Raw genomic sequence first — 24,354 nt, 5'->3', positions numbered from 1 at the left:
TAAAACATATGCTCCTTGTCTCTGATAGAGTGATAGGCTGATAGCTAATGCTGATTATTTGTTTACGTAAGACAACCATGCCAGATTAATATATTGTCGTACTCCGTACATATTATTAGATTTGCCCAACAAGTTCACATTACCTAGTCCTAATTGTGGCATAGGTACGCCCGTACACAATGCCTTTTCAGATAGAGTTGGCAACGCGGACAAACTGGTTGGTTTTTGTCCGTGCTTAGTTTCGTATTGATTTCGAATAAGTTTGATTTTGGGTTGATTTCGAATAGGTCAACAAATATATCAATAGTTGTGTAAAAAGTAGGTTGACGACGTATCATATGACAAATTTATAAAATCAGATTAGCTTTTGGTTGACTCGTGTCTTGCCGTGTCAAGTTCAAGTATCACTTTAGTAATTTCTAGTCGATTTGGTTTGGTGTATGTGTCAAGGATTGTTAACTTTAAAATAAGACCATGTTGCAGTCACCTCTTAAGGTGACTGCTTTGTCAATATCTTTGATAAATTTCTTGCTGATCAAGTCAAGAAGAACTAAGAAGGAAAGAATAGAAGATAAGAGAAAAGAAGAAGAAGAGAGAAGAATGAGAGTACGAAGAATCAGAGAGAGAAAGATAGGAATTAGGATTTTATTTTGTTATTTGATAACTGATCACAATCAGCTTATCAGTACTTATACAATGCAATATCGAATTTATACAATACAATGCCATGTCATCAAGTTTGTTATAACAGCTAACAAACTCTTAACTAACTAACTGACTAAAGTCAACATTTTGCAATCATTGACTTAGTGTATTATCATTTGTGCCTTAACATTTCTTCCCCCTTTGAAAAAGAACTTGTCCCAAGTTCAAGGTAGTCGAAAATCAGGAAACTGAAGCACAAATTCAGAAGCTATTTCCCATGTGGTTTCATGTACAGGACTGTCTATCCATTTCACCAAATATTGCAGCTGATCTTGTCCTTGCTTATTGACCACCCTACTGTCTAAAACAGCCAAAGGTTGACTTTTAGCTCGAAGATCTTGACCTTGGAACCAGTTAGGAATATGAGTTGCAATAGGCAAAGTACCATGGAAAGCTTTCAATTGAGAAACATGAAAGACATTGTGAATTTTCGCATCACTTGGTAACTGAAGCTTGTAAGCCACTTTTCCCACCACTGCAATGATCTGAAATTGACCATAAAACTTGTGAGACAATTTCTGATTACCCATGCGCTGGATTGAAGTTTGTCTGTAGGGTTGCAGCTTAAGCCACACCCAATCCCCAACTGAAAACACTCTGTCACTTCTGTGTTTGTCAGCTTGTAACTTCATCCTATCCTGTGCTCTTAAAAGATGAAACTTCAGCAGAGAAACCATAGATTCTCTCCTTTCCATGCTCCTGTCCACCTCCCAATTAGCAGAATCTCCTGGTAAATAAGGCAAGTGTAAGGGGGGTGGTTGTCCATACACCACTTCATAAGGTGTGAGTTGAGTGGCTGAGTGGAAATGGGTATTATACCACCATTCAGCTAATGGTAGCCAAGCATTCCAGTCTTTAGGACTGTCAGCACACATACATCTTAGATAGGTTTCCAAGCACCTATTGATCACCTCAGTTTGGCCATCTGTCTCTGGATGATAGGAAGAAGAGAGCAAAAATGTAGTGCCATGTAAGCTAAACAAACCTTGCCAGAATTGACTGAGGAAAATAGCATCTCTGTCACTCACAATAGTTCTTGGCCAACCATGCAATTTGAACACATGATCTAGGTAAGATTGAGCCACTTGGATTGCAGTAAAAGGGTGAGAAAGAGACATGAAATGGCTGTACTTGCTTAACCTGTCCACTACAACAAAGATAACTTCTTTGCCTCCTGATTTAGGAAATCCAATGATAAAATCCATGGAAATGTCAACCCACACTGCTTCTGGAATAGGTAAAGGTTGAAGCAACCCTGGATATGCAGCAGTGTCATACTTTGCTGCTTGACAAACTTTACAAGATTTTACAAATTGCCTCACATCTTTTGTCAACCCTTTCCAGTAGAACAAGTTCTTAACCCTTCTCACTGTGAGATCTCTGCCAGAGTGTCCACTCTCAGGTTCTGAGTGCAACCAAATAATGATTCTAGATCTTAAGTTAGCATCAGGTCCAACTACCAGTTTATGTTTTCTTCTTAATAACCCATCAACCAAGGTAAAATTATCCACTGCAAGTGCACCAGGTTGCTGCAGCTGTGTGAGTGTAGTTAGCAGGCTGGCATCCAATGAATAACTGGCCTTTATTAGTTCAGTTAAGTCAGAAGAAACCACTGAAATTGCCATACACAGAATAGAAGAATCTTGGACCCTAGATAATGCATCTGTAGCTACATTCTCTTTTCCACTTTTGTACTGAATTTCATAATCAAACCCCACTAACTTTGAAAGCCAAAACTGTTGGAAAGGAGTTGAGACTTTCTGTTGTAAAAGCCATTTCAAACTTTTTTGGTCTGTTTTAATTATGAAATGTGTGCTCATCAAATATTGCTCCCACTTCTGAACTGCAAAAACAATTGCCAGCAGTTCCTTCTCATACACAGAGAGCTTTTGCCATTTGGAACCCAATGTTCTACTGATATAAGCCAAAGGGTGATTTTCTTGCATCAAAACAGCCCCAATACCCTTACATGAAGCATCTGTTTCCACAACAAAGACTTTAGAGAAGTTAGGAACTGCTAAAACTGGAGAAGAAATAAGAGCTTTTTTGAGAAGAACAAAAGCTTGTTGTGCTTGATCACTCCACTGAAATGTCCCCTTTTTAAGCAACTCAGTCAAAGGCTTACATATAAGAGAATAATTCTGCACAAATTTTCTGTAATAGCCTGTTAAGCCCAAAAAACTTCTTAACTCCTTAACATTTGATGGAACAGGCCAACTTTACACTGCAGAAATTTTCTGTGGATCAGTTTCAACTCCCTTAGCTGAAATATAATGTCCTAAATATTCCACCCTTTCCATAGCAAAGCTGCATTTACTAGCTTTAGCAAACATCATATTGTGTCTCATGAGTTCAAACACCTGACCTAGGTGTTGCCAATGATCCTCTATAGTCTTGCTGTACACCAATATATCATCAAAGAACACCAATACACTCTTTCTCAAGAGTGGTTTAAACACACTGTACATCCATCCTTGAAAAGATGCTGGAGCATTTGTAAGGCCAAATGGCATGACCAGAAACTCAAAGTGACCAGCATGAGTTTTAAAAGCTGTTTTGTGTACATCATCATCATGTACCCTGATTTGATGATAACCAGCTCTTAAGTCAAGCTTGCTAAACACAGTAGCACCTGCTAGTTCATCAATTAACTCATCAATAATAGGGATAGGGAATTTATTCTTAATGGTCTTGCTATTCAACTCCCTGTAATCCACACAAAGCCTCCATGTACCATCTTTTTTCCCAACCAAAACCACAGGGGATGCAAAAGGGCTAGCACTATTCTGTATTATACCTCTGTCCAGCATTTCTTGCACCAATTGCTCAATAATATCCCTTTGTTTGAGTGGATACCTATATGGTCTAATATTCACTGGTCTTGCATTTGGTTCAAGTGGTATGGTATGGTCAAATACACCCCTATGAGGTGGTAACAACTCAGGATCAGCAAAGATATCTTTGTATCTGTCTTTCAGTGACTGCAGCTCACTTGACACAGGTGTTAACAAGGCATTATCCAATTTCACTTCATTTAATGAGATATCCCTAACCTGTAGCAAACACAATTGGACTGCATTCTCTATAAGTTTCTCTGTAGGTGGCCCTTCAAGCAACCTGACTTTCTGTGGATGTACTCCTTTTAGAATAAAATGATCACCTTCTTGATCAAACACCATTTTCAACTCCTTAAAATCCCAACATATTGGTCCAAGTGTAGCCAACCACTTGACACCTAAGACCATATCACAACCTCCTAAATCAATCAACATGACATCAGTCACAAACAATTTTCCTTGCATCTCCCAACTAAACCCTTTACAAACATGTTGACATTTGAGATGATTGCCATCAGCTACTGTAACATGCTGAGCTGGAATGCTCTCAATGGAACACCCCATTTTTCTAGCTAAATTCAAATCCAGAAAGTTGTGAGTGCTTCCTGAATCCACTAAGATATGAAACACTCTAGACCCCTTTAATCCCTTTACTCTCATGGTTTAAAAGTTTTGGTTTCCTGATAGTGCATTCAGTGACAGAACTGGTTCATTCACATCCTCATCTTCATCTGTTTCAGCTTCTAGATCACTATTGCTATCTGCTTTATCCTCACTACTGCCAGCAATCTCCACAGTAAATAGTCGTGGTTCCTTGAATTGACATTTATGATTCCTATCATAATGCTGATCACAGTAGTAACAAAGGACTTTTGCTATTTTCTCAGCCCTCACATCAGCAGGTACATGTCTAAAATTTCTGTTTGGTCTATTGTGAAACTTAGTGATGGGTAGTGGGATAGGTTTTGTAGATGGAGTGGGTAACAAGGCTGGTTTACTGACATTCAAAGGGACAGCTTGTATGGCTTTGTAATTTTGTGAGTATGAATGTGTTTTGGCTGGTTTTTGGTTTAAAGCTAAATTCTGTTCTTCCTGTAATCTTGCAAACTCCACAGCCTCAGCTATAGTATTAGGTTTGAAAGCTTTCACAAAGGGTTTCACTACTGGATCAAGACCCCCAATAAAGCTATCTAATATGAACTCTTCAGGCAAATTGTGATGGGTTTGCAGTACACCAGATTTCAAATCTTCAAACTCATCCAGATATGTCTCAATTGAATCAGTTTGTGTCAACTTATTAAACTTTTCTACAGAATTGGTACCCCTAGTATCTTTAAATCTAGCAGCCAAGTCAAGACAAAATTCATGCCATTCCACATGTCCTCTAGCAGACAAATAACTACTAACCCAACTCTCAGCCTTATGAGTCATGTTTAAAGAAGCTAAATCAACCTTTTGATCATCAGCAATTTTACACAAGTTAAAGTACTTGCTACATTTTCTAATCCAGATTCTGCAATTAGTACCATCAAATTTAGGAAATGACAACTTTGGATTATATCCTAAAGATTTCTGTAATGAATTAGTTTCATGATTACCTCCACTCCTAGAACCTGTAGGAGTTGAATCCTTCCATTGATTCTTCATTTCCATCATCACAGCTAGCATGTCATCAATCTTTCTTGATTGATCCAGAATCTGTGCAGATTGTGTTTCCACCCTTACAGACTGCTCATGTAATCTTTCCTCAAGCTGCTTCAAGTGATCCTCCATCACTTTTCGAGTTGCAGGCGCCAGTTTAAGGAATTGCTCAACAATCAATTTCAACCAAATTGATCAATTTCTAATTGCTAATGCGAAAATCTCTTTATTTTTATTTTTTTTTCAGAATTGATTTCCCAAGGTCTTATCTGAGATCATCAAAGATTGTTTGATGTCAATAGTTGCTCTGATACCAATGTTGCAGTCACCTTAAGTGTGACTGCTTTGATCAATATCTTTGATCAATTTCTTGCTGATCAAGTCAAGAAGAACTAAGAAGAAGGAAAGAATAGAAGATAAGAGAAAAGAAGAAGAAGAGAGAAGAATGAGAGTACGAAGAATCAGAGAGAGAAAGATAGGAATTAGGATTTTATTTTGTTATTTGATAACTGATCACAATCAGCTTATCAGTACTTATACAATGCAATATCGAATTTATACAATACAATGCCATGTCATCAAGTTTGTTATAACAGCTAACAAACTCTTAACTAACTAACTGACTAAAGTCAACATTTTGCAATCATTGACTTAGTGTATTATCATTTGTGCCTTAACACACCACCGGACAAGATCTGCGAAATACACAACTAATATTAGCGAAACAAATTTGACTAGGCCCCAGAAGACTTTACATATAATGGAAATAGGTGGAATTCGTGGAATGTGCAACCAATTTAGGAAGAAATAAATTATTTGGTATATATTATAGGAGTATATTACAAGATCGAACCAATAAAACATCAAAGTTTGTGTCATGTGTTAAAACTGTTAGTGTCATGTGTGCCTCGAATCTTCCTTGAATGATGTTAGGGTGTTATAGTGGAAGGTCTGACTTCAAATGGACATATCTCATGATCTACTCATTAGATTGAGTTGATTCAAGTTGGAGGTGAAAGCTTGGCTCAATATCTTTCCAACGCCTGGTCATAAGCTCATTTTGGATGAGAAATGAGGGAGTTATGACTGTTTTACGAGAAGCTGTCATGCAGCAGGGGAAGTTCGGCCGATCCTGCTGGAGGTTCGGCCGAACCTGCTGGAAGTTCGGCCGAACTCTTAGGTGGTTCGGCCGAACCTGAAGACAGTAGCTTTGATTTTGGAGGTACGCCCGAACTTTGGGTAAGTTCGGCCGAACCTGACCTTGGTTCGGCCGAACCCTTTAAAGGTTCGACCGAACTCTGCGGGTAAACTGTTTTCTTCTCCGAAAGGTTCAATCGACGTGGCTTTTTCTTGTCCCTTAGATTGGTTTGATGTCTAACACTATAAATACCAAATGTAATGTGATTTTCAGTATTAAGAGAGAGAAACACAAGTGAGGTTGAAACCCTAGATCTAAGAATTCTCTCTTCTTCACCTTTGAGAATTCCTCTTTGTAATCCTTTCTCCATTGAAGAGTAATACAAGCTCCAAACCCTCCCCCATGGTGGATGTAGCTCATTGAAGAGTGAACCACCTTAAATCTTTGTGTGTGTTTTTAATTTCTTTAATTATTTCTTCTCATTATTCAAACATCAAATTGTCATACAAATCAACATTCAAGCCTAAAAGGTCCTTCATTTATAACAATTGGTATCAAGAGCTAAGGTTGTGTTTGGGTTGTTTGTTTGATTTCTTGGGGAGTATTGAATACTCATGTCGACAATGAAGTTAGATATTGAGAAGTTTGATAGGTCAATTAACTTTGGCCTTTGGCAATTGAAAATGAAAACTATTTTGATACAAAATGGTGTGCACAAGGCTCTTGAAGGGAAGGATAAGAAACCCACTACCATTACGGAAGAGAAGTGGGAGGAGATTGATTTGAAGGCTTTGTCGGCTATACAACTTTGCCTCTCGAATGAAGTATTGAGGGAAGTTGCCAAGGAGGAAACCGCCAATGATCTATGGTCGAAGTTGGAGGCTCTTTATATGGCTAAAAGTGTCACCAACCGTCTACTACTCAAGAGTAGACTCTATGATCTTCGGCTTGAGGAAGGTAATTCTCTTAAGTCTCATTTAGATGAGTTCTTTTCGATTGTTATTGATCTTCAAAATATTGATGTTGTTTTAGATGATGAGGATCTTGCAATTTACTTGTTATGTTCATTACCACCATCCTATAAACATTTTCGTGAAACTATCTTGTATGGTAGAGATGATTTGAGTATTGATGATGTTAGAGATGCTTTGACCCAAAGGGACTTAATTGATAATCAATTAATTTCTAAATCATCAAATAACTCCAATGATGGTTTGTTTGTGAGGAGTAGAAATCATGAGAAGACTTCTACTAGTAATGGTGGTAATGGGGGGAAGAATAGGGGTCGGTCCAAGTCAAAGAAACCGAATCCTAACCGTAACAAGTCTTGCAATTATTGTCACATTAAAGGCCACATTAATTAGGAATGTTGGAAGTGGCAAAAGAAACAATCGGGAGGTGATGGTAAGTCCGGAAAGGGCAAAGAACCTCATGCTACCGCCGAGGCTAGCTATGTTGATACCGATAGTGATAGTGGTGCATTGGTTGCCACTCATGGAAGAAACAAGGGTAAGGATGAATGGATTTTGGATTCGGGTTGCTCGTTTCATATGACCCCCAACAAGGATCTCTTTAGCTCTTATGAGGAGTATAATGGAGGTAATGTCACCATGGGAAACAATGCAACGTGCAAGGTGATTGGAATTGGGACGGTAGCCATCAAAATGTTTGATGGTATTGTGAGAACCTTAACTAAAGTTCGTCATGTTCCGGAGCTAAAGAAGAATTTGATTTCTCTTGGCACTCTTGACACTAACGGTTGTAAGTGCATAGCGGAAGGTGGAGTAATGAAGGTTGTGAAAGGTGCTCTTGTGTTGATGAAGGGTGCCAAAGTGGGTAGCTTGTACTCATTGCAAGGATCCACCATGGTAGGCTCGGCAAATGTTTCCACGGGTACTATGAGTGATAGTGAAACCAAGTTATGGAATTTGAGACTTGGCCATATGGGGGAGCATGGTATGTCGGAGCTTAGCAAGCAAGGTTGTTTTGGAAGCTTGAAGCTTGGAAGCCTTGGCTTTTGTGAGCACTGTGTGTTTGGTAAACACAAGAGGGTTAGCTTCAAACCCGCCGTACACAACACCAAAGGGATACTTGAATACATCCATTCGGATTTGTGGGGTCCCTCTAGAGTTCCTTCGATTGGTGGTTGTAATTATTTGCTCACTATAATTGATGACTTCTCTAGGAAGGTTTAGGTGTTCTTTATAAAGCATAAAGATGATGTCTTTGATGTGTTCCTTGATTGGAAGACCATGATTGAAAAGAAGACCGAGAAAAAGATCAAAACCTTGAGGACCGATAATGGTCTAGAGTTTGTAGAGAAGAAGTTCTTGAAGTATTGTCTCAAGCATGGCATTGTGCGGCATCGAACTTGTGCGGGTAGACCTCAACAAAATGGGGTTGCGGAGCGAATGAATAGAACTCTCTTAGAGAGGGCTAGATGTATGCTTTCACAAGCAAATTTGGGGAAATCTTTTTGGGCGGAAGCCGTTTCAACGGCTTGTTACTTGGTGAATCGCTCTCCTCACTCGGCTCTTGACTTCAAGTCACCTCTTGAGGTATGGTACGGAAAACCCGTTGATTATTCTAGTTTGAGAGTATTTGGTTGTCCGGCTTATATTCATGTTAGTGATGGTAAAATTGAACCTAGAGCTAAAAAATGTATTTTTGTTGGCTATGGTTTAGGAGTTAAAGGTTATAGAGTATGGTGTAACCAATATAGAAGAGTCATAACTTCTAGAGATATTGTTTTTGATGAAAATTGTATGATCACTCCGGGAAAGGAGCTTTCTATTTGCAATGATGTAGGTTCACACCATGATACCGAGGAGGAGGTGGAGCTAGATGAGCATTCACATGAAGATGGTCCCTCATCAAGGAGACCTCGTGAAGCGACACCACAAGCTCAAAAGAAATCTATTGCCGAAGAAAGAGCAAAGAGACCAATCAAGCCTCCAAGTAGATACATTGAGGAGTGTGATTATGTCCAATATGCTCTCTCCGTTGCAAGTCAAGTGGAGACCGATAATGATGATCCTTGTTCATTCAAGGAAGCTATGTCTCTAAATGATGCCGGCAAGTGGTTGATGGCCATGGAGCAAGAAATGGAGTCCTTGCACAAGAACAATACTTGGAGCTTATGCATTGCACCGAAAGGCAAAAGAATTGTTGGGTGCAAGTGGGTGTACAAGAAGAAGGAAGGTACATCGGAATCGGGCGGTCCCGTCTACAAGGCAAGAGTTGTTGCAAGAGGTTTCACACAAATTGAAGGCATTGACTTTCATGAAGTATTTTCTCCGATTGTGAAACACTCATCCATAAGGGTGTTGCTTGCCTTGGTAGCTATGGAAGACTTGGAGTTACACCAACTTGATGTGAAGACCGCATTCCTCCATGGGGATTTGGAGGAGGAGATCTACATGAAGCAACCGGAAGGTTTTGAGGTGCAAGGGAAGGAAAATCATGTGTGTCATCTTTTAAAGTTCTTGTATGGCTTGAAGCAATCTCCAAGGCAATGGTATAAACGATTTGATTCGTTCATGTTGGCACATGATTTCACAAGGAGCTCTTATGATAGTTGTGTCTATTACAAAGAACTTGTGAGTGGTTCCTTCATCTACTTACTCTTATATGTAGATGATATGTTGGTGGCTTGCAAGAATATGATTGAGATTGACAACTTGAAAAAGTTGTTGGCAAGTGAGTTTGATATGAAAGATCTTGGTGAAGCCAAGAAGATTCTTGGTATGGAGATTATTCGTGATAGGAATGCGGGTGTTTTGTATCTTAGTCAAAAGAGATACATTGAGAAGGTGCTTGAGCGCTTCTCCATGGTGCATGCAAAAACCGTTTCCACTCCATTGAGTTCTCACTTTAAGCTCTCAAAGGAGCTTAGTCCTCAATCCAAGGAAGAAGAAAATTCCATGACTCACATTCCATACACTAGTGCGGTTGGAAGTGTGATGTATGCCATGGTGTGTTCAAGACCGGATATAGCTCATGCGGTGAGTATGGTTAGTCGGTATATGTCAAGACCGGGAAAGGTCCATTGGGAAGCCGTGAAGTGGTTGTTGAGGTACTTGAAGGGTACCTCAAACGTTTGCCTTGAGTTTGGTAGAAATGCAAACGGACTTGAAGGCTTTTGTGATTCGGATTATGGAGGTGATTTGGATGACCGGAAATCTACTTCCGGCTATGTCTTTACTTTGGGTGGTACGGCCGTGAGTTGGCAATCAAAGCTACAAGATGTTGTAGCTCTTTCAACTACGGAGGCCGAGTTTATGGCCATTACCGAAGCATTCAAAGAAGCAAAGTGGCTCAAGGGTCTTGTGGGAGAGTTTAGTCCATGTTCAAGCTTGGTGTCCGTGTTTTGTGATAGTCAAAGTGCCATACATTTGGCTAAGAATCAAAACACATTCTACAAGAGAACCAAGCACATTGACATCAAGTACAACTTTGTTCGAGATGTGATAGCTAATAAAGAATTGCTCTTGAAGAAGATTGGTACCGAGGAGAATCCCGCCGACATGTTGACAAAGCCTTTGCCGACAACTAAGTTCACTTTGTGTGTGGACTTAGTTGGTCTTTCTCCATGGTCGATGTAAGCCCATAAGGGCTTGTTGGGAGTGTGTTTGGAGTATAGTTTGGTATTACATTATGAGGAAGTGTGGAGGATTCAAGTCAAGGTGGAGAATTGTTATGTGTGCCTCGAATCTTCCTTGAATGATGTTAGGGTGTTATAGTGGAAGGTCTGACTTCAAATGGACATATCTCATGATCTACTCATTAGATTGAGTTGATTCAAGTTGGAGGTGAAAGCTTGGCTCAATAGCTTTCCAACGCCTGGTCATAAGCTCATTTTGGATGAGAAATGAGGGAGTTATGACTGTTTTACGAGAAGCTGTCATGCAGCAGGGGAAGTTCGGCCGAACTCTTAGGTGGTTCGGCCGAACCTGAAGACAGTAGCTTTGATTTTGGAGGTTCGCCCGAACTTTGGGTAAGTTCGGCCGAACCTGACCTTGGTTCGGCCGAACCCTTTAAAGGTTCGACCGAACTCTGCGGGTAAACTGTTTTCTTCTCCGAAAGGTTCAATCGACGTGGCCTTTTCTTGTCCCTTAGATTGGTTTGATGTCTAACACTATAAATACCAAATGTAATGAGATTTTCAGTATTAAGAGAGAGAAACACAAGTGAGGTTGAAACCCTAGATCTAAGAATTCTCTCTTCTTCACCTTTGAGAATTCCTCTTTGTAATCCTTTCTCCATTGAAGAGTAATACAAGCTCCAAACCCTCCCCCATGGTGGACGTAGCTCATTGAAGAGTGAACCACCTTAAATCTTTGTGTGTGTTTTTAATTTCTTTAATTATTTCTTCTCATTATTCAAACATCAAATTGTCATACAAATCAACATTCAAGCCTAAAAGGTCCTTCATTTATAACAGTTAGATTCATTTCTTTGTTTGGTGTATAATCAAAGTGTCCATCGTCGACAGTAGTACCCTCTCATCCCCCGTGCTCCAATTAAGGGTAAAGGCTGACCAATAAACTGTTTCATGCATTCCCAAAGGTTGAATTTTGAACTTCCAACCTATTGGTTAAGAGACACAATAAGCAACCACTGTATCGAGACCGACTTGATTAAAATGTTAGATTCATAACACAATACTTCACCTTTTCTTTTTCACTAAACAAATAAATAAATAGTTCACCTTTTGCCTAATGTTTAACGAGTAGATTTGATCACATGCGTACACTCATAACTTACTTGTATACTCGTACTAGTTAAATTGAGTACTCTATATATGTTGTACATGAGTAGTTGACTATTAGTTTCGTAATTAGAGTCTCGACATCAACTCCAACTCAAAGTTGGATTTTCTTTCTGAATTTGGATCGAGCTGGGATGGAATTCAGAATGCAAATTACATCTATGGCTACTTGAATCAGATTTTGATGCTCTCCTTTAAGGTCCACTATTAAAGTGGTGACTTTTGCCCCTTCCGGTCAAGAACAGCCTCTTTAATATTTTGATTAATATTCATTCCCTACTATAGTGTTTCTTTTTGTTAAACTTCTAATCTCTTCTTAACACCAACTATTCCTTCTAAATTTCAATCAATTTAATTAAACTTTTTAAAAGTTATAAATAAATTTACAAGAATTAAATTAAATATTTTTTTTTGGTGCGAATGAGCCACAAGGGCGGTGATGAGAATCGATCCCAGGATCACCTGGAACCGGGATGGAATCTCTAACCAACTGAACTATCCATCACTCTCATTAAATTAAATATTTCAGTACAACTCCCAACACCACCCGCCTCTTTGCCACCTAATTCTTCTCTAACCTCTATTGTGTTTTTAATTCAAGTCTAAGCTCACAAAATTAGCTTTAGATCTAAACACTCTCTCTCTCTCTAAAACTTTGCCACTAATTTCTTTGTCAACCCTTAAAACCCCAACTTTTTTACCATAAAATTCCCGTAATTATTTCTCATACTTCTATTTAATCTTCACTTTTTCTATATATTATCGTCACCTACCGAATAATAATTCAGTACCTACCATAACCACAAGAGCTCTTCTCCTTTTCCTCAGCCACCAAATTCGAATTTGGTTGCTTTTGTGTAATTGATCAATAAAACTTTTGATTTTTGATATCAGAAGAGATAAAAGTTTTGATCTTTGATATAAAAAAGGAAATTTGATTTTGTAAGAGATGATGATAACTAGTGTGAAGCAAACCACCATTTCTTTCACAAATCCCTATGTATTGAGGTTAAAATCTCAATTACCCACACCCCAATTTGTCAATTTTTCCCCAAAAATTTGTCGAAAATCCGATCTTTTGATCCAAAAACCCCTTCAAATTTCAAAATTTGAGGTTAAAGGTTTGGGTTTTGGTAATGGGTTTTTAAAAGACAGAAAATCTGTGATCAAGTGTGAAGCATATGAGGCAGATCGGTCTGAACCCATTGATGATGGAGTAGTAGAGGTTCCTGGTGAAGCTGCAAGGAAGGTTAAAATTGGAATTTACTTTGCAACATGGTGGGCTTTGAATGTTGTGTTCAATATTTACAACAAGAAGGTTTTGAATGCCTTCCCTTACCCTTGGCTAACCTCAACTTTGTCCCTTGCTATGGGCTCTTTGATCATGTTGGTATCTTGGGGAACTAGGGTTGCTGAGGCTCCTTCTACTGATATTGATTTCTGGAAAGCCCTTCTCCCTGTAAGTTGTAACTTTTTTGATTATTTTTACTGCATTTTTTCAATTATTTGAATTGGTAAGTAAAAAGTTGTAGTTTTTTGGATTAATTGTACTATGTTATTTAGAACCTGAATTAGTTTTGTGGTTATAGGCCTTATAGCACCGTAATTGTGTTGTTTTGTGTCCCGGCTCGAATCTGGATTAGTCGAAGACCGGTAGGCACTGGATTACTGGGTGGGGTATGCAAAATTTAGTTTTTTTTTTTTGTGTGTGTGTGTGTTTTAGTTTGCTAATATAATCCAATTAGGTGTAGTTTTAGGATGAAATACCTTTGAATTTTTCTAATTGTGTGTTTGTAGCAGGTTAAGTTGAGTTAGGGTGTTTCAGCTCTCAACATGTTTTTCTTGTGTATGGAGTTGGTTGTTAATGTAAAAACATAGTTATCGTAAAGTGTTGAATGATTTGTCTGATAATGTTGAAATGTTCTTGTGTAATTTGGAGTTTGATGGCTGTTTAATGAAGAAAAAATCTGAGTTGATTTTGTCTTCTTATTGGTTGAACAACCTAGTTTGGTTTCTTTGATACCGGTTGCTATCAGTCTTAGTGTTTCTGTTTGGTCCCCAGTTTAATTGTTTTTGTTGTCTCTCAATATACAATTTTGGTAGGTTGCCGTGGCACATACAATTGGGCATGTAGCCGCCACCGTCAGCATGTCAAAGGTTGCTGTTTCATTTACACACATTATTAAGAGTGCTGAACCTGCTTTCAGTGTGTTAGTCTCAAGATTCTTGTTGGGCGAGTCATTTCCATCAGGAGTGTACTTGTCACTAGTTCCCATCATTGGAGGTTGTGCGCTTGCAGCTGTCACCGAGCTTAACTTCAACATGATTGGTAAGGGAAGCAGAAAATAATATTTTGCCTATGGGGTCAAAATTTGCTTCATATTTATTTTTCTATTTTCTTTTGGCCAACTTGAATTGTTCGATGTTTATATGGCAAGTCGGTGTATATGACTATGTGAGGGTGTATATGACTATGTGAGGGTGGAACCTTTGTTTGAGTTACTGGGTCTTGAGTTGTTCATACCAATTTAAGTCATTAACGTTTTTTTTAAACTTTTAAGTTATTCATTTTCTTTTTTTAAAACATTTAAGTTATTCAATTTACACCTCCGCCTCTAGAATACAAATACAATACAATGTAATGTTTGCACATTTTAAAAAAAAAAAAAACTTAACAAACTCTTTGAAAAGAAGATCTTACACTAGTAACGTAAAACGTTAATGTTTATTATATTGTTTTCTCAATGTTAAATTTGGTATGTGTTTGTTCTATTTAGGTTTTATGGGCGCGATGATATCAAATTTGGCGTTTGTTTTCCGCAACATATTTTCAAAGAAAGGCATGAAAGGGAAGTCGGTTAGTGGGATGAACTACTATGCTTGTTTATCAATTCTGTCTCTCGCACTTCTCACCCCATTTGCACTCGCTGTGGAGGGTCCCAAGATGTGGGCAGTTGGATGGGAAAAGGCAGTTTCTCAAATTGGACCCAACTTTATTTGGTAATTGGTTTACCATCTAGTCATTAGTTAAACTTTCCCTTGTGTCCGTGTGATTTCTATTTGGATGTCCGTTTCTATTTGGATGTCTTCAACTTTTACGTAATGACCTTGTACTAAATTTTTATTACTACATTGGTTTTTTTTGTTAGTGTTGTTACTAATAATGAAATGTTAACGTCATTATTTGTTGTAGGTGGGTAGTCGCCCAGAGTGTATTTTATCACCTCTATAACCAAGTGTCATACATGTCACTAGATGAGATCTCTCCTTTGACGTTTAGCGTAGGGAACACAATGAAACGTATATCTGTCATTGTGTCCTCCATCATTATTTTCCGAACTCCTGTTCAGCCAGTAAATGCACTTGGAGCTGCCATTGCAATCCTCGGGACCTTCTTGTATTCTCAGGTATGTTGTTTGTAATCTTGATAAGAATGATCTTTGTTTTTTATATTTTATTTTGTGACTTTACCAAGTTGTCTTTTTGACATGCTGATTATAAAAATGTAAAGAAATACATCTCAACATTGTGCTATTTTAACTATTCTACTGCCAAAAAAAAAACAGTTTTTTAAAATTAAATAGAAGTAATAATCAAAAGAGGTTGGGGGCGTGATTAAAGCGTGAATACTTAGAGCCTCTTGTTGAGCGAATGTTTACATTGCTTGGATGATATAAATGAAGGGGAGTTATCTATTTATAGGCATCCTTGCTAAAAGGCTAGAACGTCCCACCTCCTTTATTGACTTTTCAAAACAACTCTTTTAGTTAATTATTAGTCTAGAATATTTTACACAAGTCTAGCACCAAGTTATCAAGCTATGTATAAGAGTGCTCCGGAGATCCCTGGAAGCTTCCAGAAGGAATTAACCTCTATATAGTGCACCATCTTAAAACAAAATTCGGCCTTGTCTGGGAAAGGTCTTAACCATTGTTTTCATTGGTCTAAAATATGGAGAACCCTAAGTTTAAGCTCATTTGGAGCTAGTTTGGTCTATCAATCGACTCATTATTATGTTGTTGTCAATGGTGGTGTTTGGTAGGAATTTGTGCGTATTCCAAAACAGATGCTAAAACGCATGCCTTGTGGGAGACTTATGGATTGACCGTGACTCTCTGATGATAGTGATCGAACTATAGGAAGATCAGATGTGCCCACAACTAAAAAGTAAAAATATTTGCTCTTCCCTATACATAAACTCCTTAGTAATCCAAAATCTATTCCAAAATCCGGAAATAGAGAAGGTGATAGTAGGTACTTCCATAGTTAGGTAAGAATGAAACAACGGCCAAGTTATGTGATTTTCTTTATGTTGGTTTTGAGAGTTAAATTTTAATATAAAATCTAAATTTAGCACAAATTCGTTGTTTAGACAAGCATCAAAAACTACGATTTTGAACTTGGTCTAAAGCCTCATACACACTACTCCTCTTTTCTCTTCTAAACCCAAAATTTGAACCCACCCACTTTTCTTTACAATTGACATTATGCTATTTGAAACTAATCTCCATGTTGTTGTACATTTGGTATATATCTTATATGCATTGAAGAAATTTAGAACAGGCAAGCTCTCGTCACGAACGGAGCTTATGCATAAACGAATTTTCGAATTCCTCCTCATTAACCAACTACTGGTTTTCTGGAATTTCCTCTATGGTTGTTAGTAAGAGAAGGTCTTGAAGGTTAAACGATTATTACTTGTGAACTTTTTTTAGTAGTCTATATTTGAACTCCTTATATAATCACCAAACAGAGGATTTGGATTTCAAATATTACAATTTTGTATTTTGAATTTCGATTCAACTTGGCCCAAATTTTAAAGTGTTTTCTTGCTCTCTTTGATTAGTACTTCATTCTCTGCATATAAGAGTCATTGTTTTTACATGACACTTTAGTACTTCATTCTGTGCATATAGGAGTCATATGTTGCTTCATACAGAAAACTTTTAGTTTTTTTTATGCTTCATACGGGGTACTTTTAGCTTTTTATAGAATTAATTCAGTTAATTACGGGGTGGTCAACTTGTGCTTGCATCAGTTGATTAAATGATGAGAGCAGTATAGTATATAGTATAATTACTGTGTGTGGCCTTGTGAAGTGTGATGCCATCATGACTCAAGTAGTTAATTTGGGTAACATAAAAATCAAATTTTAGTTGGGAAGGATTTGTGGGAAAAACACCATAACGGTTTGTCAAATTTTCCCTCAAATTCAAAATTTTGTTTCTGGAAAGGAATGATGGGAGAACATAAAATGTTTTGGTTTGTTACCTGAGTTAACTAGGCAGCAACTGCTTGTACATCATGGCAGTCCAACAATTCATATTGCATGGAAACTGCAAGCAGCAATAACTTCTTGCATTTGAGTCTCTGATATCTTGAGAAATGTTAATATGGTTTCTTCCTCGTGCCTTTGCGATGGTTTCTTGTTTCATAATTCTGAACTGCTAATTGACTATTTTTTGAAGATCTTTTTCTGAAACACAAGCACTTGAATTTTGGAGTTAATGATTGGCACTTAATATCTAACCATGATAACTAATGATGTACCCTTAACGCTTCCTGCAGGCTAAGCTGTAAGGAATCGGGAAATCCGAGTTGAATGTAGAGCTTATGTGTGTTTACAAGAACAAAGCTATTTGGTGGTGGTGCTCAATTTGAAGGATTTATGGCCACTGGATTTTGATAAGGCTGGATTGGCATGGCTGGTTGGTTTATGTGTAGATAATAAAAATAGTAGGATTTTTATAATAATCATACAGAACCGTCCTTAGCATGGAGACGACGAAAGCGGATAAAATTTTATGTTTTTATGTGGCTCATGAGTGATCTTTCAAGTTTCAAATAAGACAAGCCTGAAAACTTCGTCTATCTTTTGGTGCAAAAGTGCCCAGTATTACTATAATTCACTTGTCATTTATGTGTGCTTTCACAGTTAATTTTGTTTTGTTATTAAGTGAATTGTTCGAGTCCCGGGACGATTGTGTATCCTACATGAATAATTCAATTACACGAGTATAAATTTGTTACCTGATTTGTAGTTATAGTTTCAATTTTTGGAGCTCTCTTTTGAGTATAAATTTGTTCAGCTCGTAAGTCGCAACGGTGTCTTTTTTTGTTTTTTGTACTATTTTTTGAGGGGATGTCCTTCAATTACTTAACGTACGACGGAGTTTAAAATATTTTTACCCTTGTCTGATTAAATTACAGAGCTAAAAGGTCAAGGATAAGAGACTCAAACTTGTTCCTCTATTTCAGATTTACTAGGTGGCTAACTAGCATCATCCGCATAAATCCTTGGTCGGTGTGGTAAATGTTTAAAGTGAATTTTTTTTTTTTTAAGGATAAACTAAATTCTGAAATAGGTTTTATTTGTTTTGTTTTTTATTAAAAAAAAAGGAAAATAAGAGTATACATAATTAAACAAAACTATAAATATATTTTTTTTGTCAATCTTAGACATGCATGAATTAAACAAAACTAAAAATGCATTTAAGGGGGAAGTGGAGCATGGAAACAAAACTAATAGCATTTGTAGAATGTAGCTACTTTACGCGTCATATCATGAGCATGTTGTACTTGATCTCGGTCTACCTTAGGTATAAGGTACTGATTGAAACTTTTCCCCTTTGGCATAATAGAGTCAATGGTCCAAACCTGTTGAATAATTTGTGGTGGAGGTCATCTAAACTCTATGAACCAAGTTTGAAGAGTTTGTGTAGATCGAAACAGAATCAATAGCCTGCACTAAAGCCCATTCCATACCCGTAAAAACATGCCAACGCTTCCGTTTAAGAAATTGAGTAAGTGCTGTGAGGCCATATACCTCTGCTTACCATACTAGCTTTTAACAGCTAAACCTCCTTTCAGAATCTTTCATACCAACAATTTCCACTTGGGAAGAATAGCTAACGACCACACCTACACTAATCTTTCATTGCCTAGATCAATTTGGTGGTTCTTCTTCGCCTAAAATACCTCTTATTTTGTAAATTTATCGTACTATATAGGTCGGTTCTATATGGAGTAAGATGAGCAACAAAATAGTTAGTGGAAAGTTGTGAGTTTGACGGACACATATTTTGATAATATAAATATAGATTGTAATCTACAATACAATATACCAGTAATCGTACATTTGTGAGTCCAAAATTGAATGTTCTTTGCGCATACAACACTAAGTAAAGACAGCTATTCAAATCCACAAATCGAACATAACATACAGATTTGTAGATTTGATATGCACCCAATCCTAAATACTTGCTGCTTCGACTATGTCTATGACACACATACAATGACGGCTGCAAATAACAAATTTGAATGTTCTTTGCGCATACAACAACACTTGATAAAGACAATCACAAAACCAAACTTTATTCCTTCTCTCAAGTATCTTCCCAACATATCACATCTTCAAATGCTTGATTGCTGTATGTACATCCTTGTCCCCTCTGCCACTGCAATTGAGAACCACCTTAGTGCCATTTGGGAGAGTTGGACACAGCTGCTCCAGATAGGCCAGTGCATGAGACGTCTCCAGAGCAGGGATAATGCCTTCTAGTCGGGATAATCTCTTGAACGCTGCCCGCAATATCAACACGGTAAGGACTAAGAAGAGAATTAAGATAGCCAGCCAGATGTAGCAGAATACCATAAAATGTAAACTAAAATGTTTACGACTGAGTCGTTAAAGTTGAGCAGAGAAAAGCCTTGAAATCCCTAACATTTTTTACTATGCAATCAACACACAGCTAAACCAACACCCATACCCAGATATCATCCGTTGGATAAGAATTAGAGCTGTCAACTCCTTTACACTAGTGATAACTATATTGTTGTTCAATTCACTACAATAATGATGATTGATTGATGTGACAAAAAGACTGGGAGCAAAATGGTGGATATAGAAATAGCATGCAGTTCCATTTGTTAGGTTTAAGGAAATGGGAATAAAGATGTCCATATGTACAGGTTTGACAGCAAAGGGAACAGGCAATTAAAATGGTGGAGTAATAAAGATGGAAAGCAGAAAAAGGCATCTAGCCTGCCCTTTGTAAGAACATTAGTGTTCCTAATGGAAAAACAGGGGGACAATCATTCTCGCTCACAATTTTCAATGTAAACTCATCTTCCCCATGAGTAAAGAACGAGGATAATCGGAGCCACTTTACAGCTCACTCCCATTTCCCACCCTTCCCACTCCCTTGCAAACATGGACCCTGAATTAATCCCAAAGAATAACTGATGCAGAGCCAGAGAAGGTCCAAATGTACGAGCTTTACCCCTAAGTAATCAAAGTTCATTAGAGGAGTTAGTTCTGATCACTGAATTGACCATGAGATTCCATACCAAAGATGAGCACAGAATTGTAGAAAATTATAATCATAAGTGAAACCAAAAGACCTTATGAAAGTCATGTCTTTGACCACATTACCGTTGTTAATATATTCAACAAGATAAACTAGCACTCACAAGAACAACTAAGTCAGCTTTACCCGCTCCTATTTTGGGGAATGAAGGATGGTTGATCACAACTGGAGAGAACTTTAGGCAGTATATAACATAAGGGTCAAAGTTGAAAACACAGATCAGAGAAGCATGGACACAAGCACATCCAGACAATAATCTTCAATTTTTCAGAAATTACCTTCCAAAGCCTCTTCATCAGTAACACTGAAGTACTCAGCACGTCCCAAGTCTTTCAGATAGCTATGCTCAGGACCAACTCCAGGGTAGTCCAAGCTGTTTGTTGGGATATTTTTCAAACATAAATAACAATAAGAGTAATTTTAACAATAACAACCAATACGACAAAACATATGGTAAAATTACATCCAATCTTTTTGGATAATCAATAAATGACATACCCTGCACTAATTGAGTGAGGCTCTATAATCTGACCATCATCATCCTGCAATAGATAGCTCATCGCTCCATGCAACACTCCAACCTCCCCTAGAGTCAAAGTAGCTGCATGCTTGCCACTATCTAAGCCAAACCCGGCAGCCTCAACACCGATCAACCTAACATCTTTGTCCTCAACAAACTCATGGAAGAGTCCCATGGCATTAGAACCTCCTCCAACACATGCAACCAACACATCTGGCTTGCCACCCCATTTCTCCAATGCCTGTTTCCTAGTTTCTTTACCAATCACTGCATGGAAGTCTCTAACCATCATGGGGTACGGATGCGGGCCAGCAACAGACCCCAAAATATAATGCGTTGTCTCCACATTTGTTACCCAATCCCTTATCGCTTCAGATGTAGCATCCTTCAGAGTGGCTGTGCCAGAATGGACAGCTCTGACCTATATACCAATAATTTAGGAGGAAAAAAAAGCTTCACAACAGTTTAATGACAGTTTCATAAAAAAACTGACAGTCCCTTTTGAGTCTTTGTACCAAAAGTTTAATGACAGTCTCATAAAAAAACTGACAGTCCCTTTTGAGTCTTTGTACAAAGGCAACTATGTCAGATTTGAATAATCCATAAACCAAAATTCATTTTGCCACATACACCCTAGCATATGACGAGAGATCGGATAGAAAATCGCACAACCAGCATACATTAAACATAACAGATGTTGCAAGCCATTGCAGAAAAAAGTTTACAGATTAATTTAATAAAAATAACAATGCCGAAAAGCAAGAGGATGGCAAGGGAAAAACTGAAACAAACCTCAGCACCAAGAAGACGCATACGGAAAACATTCAAAGCTTGTCTTTCCATGTCTTGTGCTCCCATGTAAATAATACACTGCAAGCCAAACCTAGCACACACGGTAGCAGTTGCAACTCCATGTTGACCAGCTCCAGTTTCAGCAATGATACGTTTCTTTCCTAATTTCTTGGCAAGCAAAGCTTGACCAACAGCATTATTGATTTTGTGGGCACCAGTGTGGTTCAAATCTTCCCTCTTTAGGTATATGTCAGGCCCTTGACCATTAGCAAGCTTGTAATGCTCAGTAAGGCGTTCTGCGAAGTAGAGAGGAGTTTCTCTCCCCACATAATCCCTCAGTATCCCGTCTAGTTCTTTCTGCAACAGAAAATACCTTTATCAACAAACTGCCATCATTGACACATAAATTTGAGCCATACCCGTCAACCAAAAGTATAAATGGAGTTCTTTGTTTGTATCAAAATCTATAACTTTACATGGCTACTAATACAAAGTGTCAGAAACAACATCAACTATATCAAAGCCTAAGATGAATAGTGTTCCTCAAAATACAACAACCTCACCATCTTCCCTCTAGCCTCATAGGCAAGTTTCTTCCTACTCAATAGTGACTAGGGACTTTAGCTTCCAATTCTCTTCTTACTTGCAAGAAACTAAGCAGAGTATTCTCGATTGCACTTCAAAATGCCAACTACCCACAAAACCAAAAAGGAACTACAGAAGATCTCTTATGGCATTAACACCTCGATTGCACTTCAAAATGTCAACTACCCACAAAGCCAAAACGGAACTACGGAATATCTCTTATGGTATTAACACCACTTAACACTCGTTAGTTGTTACCTCCTTCCCCAAAATCCAACCTCCCCAAGACACACACACCCAAAAGAGGCTAAATAGGGCAATAGACATCTAGGGCTCAAAATAATTGACCCCAAGGATGTATATTGCTTAACCAGTCCGTCCATTTAGAGGCACATTTGATTTCCAGTTACTGCTTAATTATCTATAGTTTGCCAATATGATTTTAAATTCATTACAATATGAGAAGTTGTTGTACACTTCTACATCTAGAATTATTGAAATAAGGGGAAATGAGGGTTTTAGTTTGAAAAGATTTATCTTCCCCAATTCAATCAAAGCAAAACTTGCTAATGAGTCCGAAGTACACCCTAAAAAGACTTGAACTGACTTTCCAGTCATTTCGAAATGATTTCATGTCAGTTCCCAATCAAAACAACATGCATGTCATTGTCACCCCAATAATCCCAAAATTAAAATCAACCACATAAAGTTAGGAACATCAACCATTGCTTTCAAATTTGATTCACCCAATAACTCCGTATTCAATGCCTATCACATCATCAATTCTTCTTTCTCTCGAACCTGGTATCATTTTGTTTAAAAGATAATTCAATCACATAATTAGCTCATATAAAAATTCCCCACCTCCCATTTTAAAAATAAAATCAGAAACTCGAACAAAAAAATCAAACAAAATCGATATCAATTCGTCAGCACACTGTTGTCAAAAATAATCGTCAGCAATGTGTTGGTACATCTGTATCATTGAGTAAACAATTGAACAATAGTATCCAATCCATCAAATCCACGAAAAAAATAGCCATTGAAAGGGAGTAGAGAAAATGAATATAAACCTGAAAATCATGATCGCTGGATAGAGAGCGGAATGCGGTTTCAAGCTCAGAAAGGGCATACATTAGGGTTTCCGGCACATACTTGCCCCCAAATTTACCAAACCTTCCAAAAGAATCAGGCCGTTGAAATACGCTCAAATCTCTCTCCTCCTCCGCCACCGAAGCCGCCGCCTTGGAAGCCATATCTGGGGCCATAACACAGCAAATTGAATGACGATTTGGGGAGATTCTAAGGGATTTCGACGGCGATTGAAGAGATAGATTGAAGGCGGCGGTGGTAGTGGTGGTGGGTTGGTAGGGTTTTGCGAGGGATGACGAGGTTCTGGTAGTAAGAGTTGCTGCTGTGCTTGATGCCAAGGCCATTACAATTTCAACTTTGTTTTAGAGAGAGAAAGGGATAGAGAGAGACAGGGAAAAACAGAGGAATTTATTTTCTTTAAAAATAATAGGGCTGGAATTAAAATGTACAAATGCTTGTCTTTTATATGCGACTTTATCGAATGACCATTGAAAATTTGGAATATGTGGTTGGTATCCAAGACTCGTGGTTGAATCATATTACCCGCACATTGATATCCTAATCTGGTCATTTAATTAATTATAGAATCCTCCCAACAAAATCTTTTTGGATTGCTGAGTATTGACAATTTACTCTGTATCAGACTTTTTGTGCGAGAAATTCCTAATCAATATCAGACGTACACATACACATAGTCACATAGTAATCTGTAATACATATCGGAGAGGCTACATATATCCCATGGGTATGATGCCATACATATCCCCTGCCCCCTGGGTATGTATCAGCTTCCCATACATACTAGTGTTTTTTTATCGCGCCAGGTTTTCTTAAGATAGTGAGTTAAATCACTGTTATAGTGCAATCATTAATCTGATGAATGAAAAAATAGTATATTATTATAT

The 24,354-nt window shown here is 37.9% G+C and overlaps 3 protein-coding genes across 3 annotated transcripts; 1 reads left to right on the top strand and 2 right to left on the bottom strand.

Annotated features, from left to right (window-relative positions):
* Nucleotides 1–4,205: 4,205 nt before the first annotated feature.
* On the bottom strand, nt 4,206–17,666 carry LOC130459590 (uncharacterized). Its single transcript, XM_056827052.1, has 2 exons — nt 17,363–17,666; nt 4,206–5,878 (listed from the first exon to the last, which is right to left on the bottom strand). Exon 2 carries the CDS (start codon nt 5,313–5,315, stop codon nt 4,206–4,208), a length of 1,110 nt encoding a protein of 369 aa, XP_056683030.1. The 5' UTR covers nt 5,316–5,878; nt 17,363–17,666.
* LOC110801904 (glucose-6-phosphate/phosphate translocator 1, chloroplastic-like) lies at nt 12,664–18,120 on the top strand. The gene is made up of 5 exons (XM_022007310.2): nt 12,664–13,550; nt 14,195–14,420; nt 14,869–15,091; nt 15,285–15,498; nt 17,660–18,120. Exons 1-5 carry the CDS (start codon nt 13,041–13,043, stop codon nt 17,669–17,671), a joined length of 1,185 nt encoding a protein of 394 aa, XP_021863002.1. The 5' UTR covers nt 12,664–13,040; the 3' UTR covers nt 17,672–18,120.
* A 1,036-nt stretch (nt 18,121–19,156) lies between these two features.
* LOC110801923 (tryptophan synthase beta chain 1) lies at nt 19,157–23,893 on the bottom strand. Its single transcript, XM_022007325.2, has 5 exons — nt 23,431–23,893; nt 21,773–22,129; nt 20,959–21,401; nt 20,739–20,833; nt 19,157–19,672 (listed from the first exon to the last, which is right to left on the bottom strand). The coding sequence occupies exons 1-5, from the start codon at nt 23,791–23,793 to the stop codon at nt 19,497–19,499; spliced, it is 1,434 nt and encodes a 477-aa protein (XP_021863017.1). The 5' UTR covers nt 23,794–23,893; the 3' UTR covers nt 19,157–19,496.
* Nucleotides 23,894–24,354: the final 461 nt, after the last annotated feature.

This window comes from Spinacia oleracea, chromosome 4 (genome assembly GCF_020520425.1).
Source record: "Spinacia oleracea cultivar Varoflay chromosome 4, BTI_SOV_V1, whole genome shotgun sequence".
Classification (NCBI taxonomy): domain Eukaryota; kingdom Viridiplantae; phylum Streptophyta; class Magnoliopsida; order Caryophyllales; family Amaranthaceae; genus Spinacia; species Spinacia oleracea.
Note: the sequence above shows the minus strand (reverse complement) of the source record. Positions and strands in the feature narration are given on the sequence as shown.

What these genes read in the sequence shown, in the direction of transcription:
- LOC130459590 (XM_056827052.1), bottom strand. Translation starts at nt 5,315, where the DNA reads ATGGAGGATCACTTGAAGCAGCTTGAGGAAAGATTACATGAGCAGTCT.
- LOC110801904 (XM_022007310.2), top strand. Translation starts at nt 13,041, where the DNA reads ATGATGATAACTAGTGTGAAGCAAACCACCATTTCTTTCACAAATCCC. An exon ending in TCTGGAAAGCCCTTCTCCCT is followed by an intron (nt 13,551 to 14,194) that starts GTAAGTTGTAAC and finishes CAATTTTGGTAG; the next exon opens with GTTGCCGTGGCACATACAAT. An exon ending in ATTGGACCCAACTTTATTTG is followed by an intron (nt 15,092 to 15,284) that starts GTAATTGGTTTA and finishes TATTTGTTGTAG; the next exon opens with GTGGGTAGTCGCCCAGAGTG.
- LOC110801923 (XM_022007325.2), bottom strand. Translation starts at nt 23,793, where the DNA reads ATGGCCTTGGCATCAAGCACAGCAGCAACTCTTACTACCAGAACCTCG. An exon ending in CCAGCGATCATGATTTTCAG is followed by an intron (nt 22,130 to 23,430) that starts GTTTATATTCAT and finishes TTTCTGTTGCAG; the next exon opens with AAAGAACTAGACGGGATACT. An exon ending in TGATGAAGAGGCTTTGGAAG is followed by an intron (nt 19,673 to 20,738) that starts GTAATTTCTGAA and finishes TATTGCGGGCAG; the next exon opens with CGTTCAAGAGATTATCCCGA.